At 32.1% G+C, this 6,121-nt stretch overlaps 1 protein-coding gene across 1 annotated transcript; it reads left to right on the forward strand.

The window, feature by feature from the left end:
* The first annotated feature begins 3,535 nt into the window (after positions 1-3,535).
* LOC126588063 (transcription factor JUNGBRUNNEN 1-like) lies at positions 3,536-5,067 on the forward strand. Its single transcript, XM_050253197.1, has 3 exons — positions 3,536-3,762; positions 3,953-4,254; positions 4,546-5,067. Exons 1-3 carry the CDS (start codon positions 3,567-3,569, stop codon positions 4,942-4,944), a joined length of 897 nt encoding a protein of 298 aa, XP_050109154.1. The 5' UTR covers positions 3,536-3,566; the 3' UTR covers positions 4,945-5,067.
* The last annotated feature ends 1,054 nt before the right edge of the window (positions 5,068-6,121 follow it).

A 6,121-nucleotide genomic window follows, 5' to 3' on the forward strand; every position in this document is an offset into this window, starting at 1 on the left:
AATAACTAAGACAATAGTCTTGTTTAGGGAATTGAGTAATGTGAGGGACATTGGTGGAAAATATAAAATTGAACTTTATGATTTGGTGGTTAAATATTGGTCATAAATCAATGTATGAAGAATCAGGAATTTGAAGTAAAGAAACGTAAGTAATGGTAGTTAATTAAACTAGTATCTAGTTGGGCTTATCATTGATAATTATCTCCGAAAATAAGTAGTTCGGGAGTAGGGCGTTACGGATTATGCATTTCACGCCATGTTATATATATATATATATATATATATATATATATATTTGAAAATACTATGTTATAGTTGAGTTTTAGATTGCATCATGACATATTTATATGTGTATTACCTGAACCTAATTATTGTGAATGCTTCGAAATACTAAATGATGCTACGGACGCCCAGGTAAGCTTCAGGTGAGTACATGTTGATGATAGTGGTGGTAGTGAGTATGTTGATGAGATATTGATTAACTAGCATGTTGATGAGATATTGACTCAACCGTACAGGTCACGTGAGGTGACTCCAGCTAGTATATTGATGAGATATATGAGGAGATATAAATAAAGTCGTACAAGTCCTTATAAGTGACTTCGACTTATATGCTAGCAATGATTAATGAGATATATGAGGAGATACGGATAAGTCGTATAGGTCACTAAAGGTTACTCCGACTGATAAGCTAGCATATGTGATGAATATGTGATAAGCTAGCATATGTGATGAATATGTGATAAGCTAGCATATGTGATGAATATGTGATAAGTTAGCATATGTGATGAATATGTGATAAGCTAGCATATGTGATGAATATATGATAAGCTAGCGATGAATATGTGATAAGCTAGCATATGTGATGAATATTTGATAAGCTAGCCTATGTGATGAATATGTGATAAGCTAGCATATGAGATGAAAATGTGACGAGCTAGCATATGTGATGAATATGCGATAAGCTAGCATATGTGATGAATATGCGATGAAATATATGATGAACTAGTATATGTGATGAGATATGGGTAAGTCGTACAAGTCACCATAGGTGACTCCGACTTGCGTACTAGTATGAGTTATTAATCACATGATTATTTGTTATTGCTGACGAGATAATGTGTTATGGTATATTTATGATTTTTCTAGAAATTATACAGGTGTTGTAGCGAGGAGTTACAATATTTTATATGGGTTCTATTAAAATTGTATTTACAGGGCCACTCACCTTTGTCTTGTCTTCACCCTCCAGGTTTTATTAGCTGAGCTTTCATATCGTTAAAGATTCGTGGTGATCCTTGGTATTGGAGATTATTTCAAGAGTACGATTCTTAATTCACTTTTCTGTACTTACTTATGCTCTAACGTCACGTGTGAAGTGAGTTCATTCCCGCTCACCGGTGCACTCTGGTATTTAGGCACTCTCAGGTTTAAATTTATTCACATTTTTCCACATCATCACACTTTATGGTTTCGTCACCTTCCAGGTGTCGGCCAGCACAGCTCAATTCGGAGTCCTAGTGGACATTCCGGATAGGGGTGTGTCAATACTTGTATTAAAAAAATTGGTTCTATGTAGCATTAGTATTATTATCATTTATCAAATGATTTTAGAATGATAACACAATTAGGTCATAAATATCAAACTTGTATTATTCATAATAATTATTATTGTTGATGTGTAAGATTACATTTAAAGTTAGGTTGGTCCTCCTAACTCCTTATTAAAATCCTGGCTACGCCACTAACATGAGGTGATGAAAATGACATGAGTTACATGCATAGAGATTGAGACTTAACAATACTGGGAAGGGAAATCATATTTTGCAAACAAATATAAGTAGCATTTATGCACATCTTTTTTATTCCCTTTTCTTTTTCAGAATGGCATAATAACGTTTGTAGAGTGTCAATAATAGTTTAATTATGAAAAATTGCATAAGATTCTAAGAGTGAGAAATGAAAATGCCAACAAGGAAGCCAATTTTTGCATGAATTAATCTAAAAAGAGAATTTAAAAACTAAACAATTCTAATCGTTAAACCACATTTTGAAATAAAACATCTTTGAATACACACACCAAGTCATCGACATCATGTACTAATGACTTTGACCTATTTACTAACAGACAGTACTACAAATGCTGATACAATGCATGACACATAGCTGCCCTGAAACTTTGACGTAGTAACAGAAAACCGTTTTACATTCTCACATAATAAGAAAAACACAGGTTTGAGGTTAAATAAGGGACACTTTGGATGCGGTCTCTAATTTCCAATGTTATTTGACTGAAACCCTTGTGGTTTTTAGTTTTTTATTGAAGTCCCTGATATTAATGTAATGTATTTCTATGTAGGTTATTATATTTTTAAATTACAAATAAAATTTGTAATTATTTATATTAATGAGATTTTAAATAAAACCCATAATTTATGGGATTAAAATATTAAAAATGAACTATACTCTCCAATATATTGTGTGTGTGTGTGTGTACACATGGGTACATTCATCAAAACTATAATCAAAAAATTATTGTACCAAAATATGGGTACATTTTTCAAAAAAAAAAAAAAAAAAGAATATCAGGTTTAATAACATTATTAAATTTCTTCTATTAAACTTGACATGGATACATTCTCAAATAAATGAAATAGAATGTACCCATATAAGTTAAAAAAATAGATTAGAGAAAACATTGAATGAATTTTATATAAAAAAATGGCGCGTTTTATATTAAAAAAAGGGTACATTTTTCATATAACAAATTGGTATATTTAAGAATGGGTACATATAAGATTGTACAAACTTATTCTAGTTTTATTTTTTATATTTTGGAAATGTTTGAATTGAAAATTAATGAGGAGTTTAATAAGGGTGTGAGTATTAAACTCTAAAAGAATTAGATAAAAATTATGTAACTTGCATGTAATTCATTAACATATTAATGCTAGAAACTTTGATCAAAATTTAAAAACTTATAAGGTTTTAGTCAATGAACATTAGAAACTAAGAACCAGATACCAATTTTTCCTACATAATTGCCCCAATTTATTTTAAATTGTAAATTTAGTCAAATGTTCCTCTATTGACTTCCTATTAATACAAGGAGTAATGCAAGGAAGACTAAATTTGTAAATTTATTTTGCAAACTAAATGATGTGTCATCAATAAAAAATAAGCATGTTTATCAACATTTAAGTAATAATTCAATCATTAACTTTCATGTTATTTAATTTACAAAATTTTATCTACAAATTTAGTCTTCCTTGCATTACTCTAATACAGGAATCATTTTCAATCTAATACGTCACATTTTTTTATAATTGTCTTTGTCTCTTAGTCCAATCATCTGACCCAAATTAAAGACGGTCATGATATTATCTCCCTCACTTTTTATTCTTAATCCCACCCAAAAATGACAATTTCAATATATTTGTCAGTCAATGCACGCGACTTTGACCAAATCAATCTCTTCACACCATGAAGGATGCTCTATATAAATGGATCATCAAAATGCACCAAGAGAAAGAAGCTAAAGAGAAACGGAGGAGGTAAATCAGAAGATGATGAGTACTTGTGATTCAAATAACATGGTTCATAAGGATCAAGATGCAAATATGCTTCCTGGGTATCGCTTTCATCCTACTGATGAAGAGCTTGTGAGGTTTTACCTTCGTAGGAAGGTGGAGAACAAACCCATTCGTCTTGACCTAATCAAGCATATCGATATTTACAAATATGACCCTTGGGATCTTCCAAGTATGCTCCTTAATCTCCTTCAGTTTCTAACTACTTCAAATTGTTTCCAACGTATCTGTTCATGATTTTATGTAGATACAACTTGTGAGTAAAGCATGCATGCAGAAAATTAATCCATTCGTAACTACAGTGAAATTACGTATTATTTTTTGTGTTTACTCAAATTTTGTTTCTCCATTTGTTAATGCAGAAGCTAGTGGTAGTGTTGGGGACAAGGAGTGGTACTTCTTTTGCAGAAGGGGACAGAAATACAAAAATAGCATAAGACCTAATAGGGTGACAAAGTCTGGGTTTTGGAAAGCCACTGGTATTGATAAACCTGTATATTCGGATGGAGACTTTCGCAGCTGCATTGGCTTGAAGAAATCCCTAGTTTACTATAGAGGGAGTGCTGGAAAAGGCACCAAAACCGATTGGATGATGCACGAGTTCCGTCTTTCAGCTAATTCAAGCAATAATACCTCTGACATCAAAAATAGTACTCAAGAAGCTGTAAGATTAATTCATCTTAAATGGCAAGTTGTAGTACTATATATTCAATATTCCTAGTTGTACATTTCTTACTCGATATTTGGCATTCATTAATAATCAGACTCTGAATTAGATTACACATTTAAAACGACCTAATATTTTTTTTAACCACCGATCGAAAACGACCTAATTGAGAAAATATTTTTTAACAATATAATATCTTGAAAATTTCTTTTGTCCATTGAAAAGTTTTTGTTATTCACTATAAAGATGGTATATGATTACTAATTAATTATTTTCATATGATTGCAGGAAGTTTGGACACTTTGCCGGATTATGAAGCGCAATAATACTTCGAATGGAAAGTATACATCAAATTGGCATAAGACAACCTTGAATCCCAAACAAAGTGTGGCTGACTCGAGTTCTAAAACATGCAGTTCTGAGTCAGATACAACTTTTGGTGCTTTGGCTGCTAAGGATCAATTTGAGAGGAGTCCTCTTTTCCGTAATGATCATATGTATGAAGGGAACCAGTTCTTCCCAGGCCAGCTGAGCTTGAAAGACGAAGTAATCGATCCAGACTCTTACATAAGCTTTCCGAAATCTCCAAATGAATATGAGATGTTAACATCGAACGGAAACTGGGATGAGCTCAGACCAATGGTCGACTGTGTTCTAAATTCATCACTTCTATTTGGTTATAGCTAGCTAGGTAGCTAGTAACATAGTTAGGGCAATAGACACGCCCACAAAGCATGCGGGACTTTTTTTTTCACTGTTTGATGTAATGCTTTTCTCTGCATGAATAACATATATTATCACAGTTCCTTTCTTTTAAGTTTCTATCAGTTGATTTATTAAAAGAAATTGTAGTAGTTTGACAAAATAAGCCTCCTCTTCTTGTTTCTTCAGAGAAGAAATGAAAACTCACGGGCATAGATAATTAATTAACATGTAGTTGAAGTCAATGTTTCTGTGTATTATTATTAATTTTTTATGATTTGGGATATAGACCTGCCCTCCCACTTTCGATGCCCTTACGTGCCCTCATGTTTGTGTGGTCATGGTTAAACTACGTCAACATTTTATATTACTTTTCATTTTTGTCTTATTATCTCTATAAAAATATATATAAAATGTTGACGTAGCTTAACCGTGACTATACAAAATAGGAAGGCACGGAAGGGCACACGAAGTGGGAGGGCAAACAATCCTTATCCTTGGGATATAAGGGGATCAGCAATAGTAGTATGGGATAACGTGCTATCTATTATTTGACTAGTTGTGTAGATTTGTAGCATCACTCGATCACTATCTTGTATTAGTTTGACTAAATTCGTTCTAGCTAGATGAAATTTCAATCTTACTTGGCGGCCAAAAGCCACATAGGCTATTGACTCCTTTTATTCATCAGTAGCTGCTGCAACCACGGGATATTTACTTTAAAACTATATTTCATTAGAAATGGTATATGGAAAGTGAAAGGAAGATACATCACACGCAACTAAAAATGTGTTCTAACGTAGTGTTACTAATCACGTGTTATAATCCCAGTATCATGTATCATTAGTATTATGCTTAAGTTATATGTCTTATGCCCACAAAATATCAATCATTTTATAACACATAGATTAATATATCAAGTGACGATCGCAATCAAAAGTCTTAATATTAGTGAACGACAAGATTGATATTTTTATAGACTTGGACTATAATACATCATACAATGACAAAGAAAATTTATGGCTAATAACACTTGAAAGCTAGAAGTGGTATATAAATGAACCCAAAAAACCTTATAAATATGTAAATTAATGAACTTCTAGAATGATGAGTAAAAAGTCCCACCATATGACTACTATATATTTAAAGTTTGAATTAAGTT

Source organism: Malus sylvestris, chromosome 10, assembly GCF_916048215.2.
Source record: "Malus sylvestris chromosome 10, drMalSylv7.2, whole genome shotgun sequence".
Classification (NCBI taxonomy): Eukaryota; Viridiplantae; Streptophyta; class Magnoliopsida; order Rosales; family Rosaceae; genus Malus; species Malus sylvestris.

Bases quoted from the DNA above. Each gene is read 5' to 3' on its own strand.
- LOC126588063 (XM_050253197.1), top strand. From the start codon at position 3,567: ATGATGAGTACTTGTGATTCAAATAACATGGTTCATAAGGATCAAGAT. The intron at 3,763-3,952 runs GTATGCTCCTTA...TTGTTAATGCAG, and splicing joins TGACCCTTGGGATCTTCCAA to AAGCTAGTGGTAGTGTTGGG. The intron at 4,255-4,545 runs GTAAGATTAATT...ATATGATTGCAG, and splicing joins AAAATAGTACTCAAGAAGCT to GAAGTTTGGACACTTTGCCG.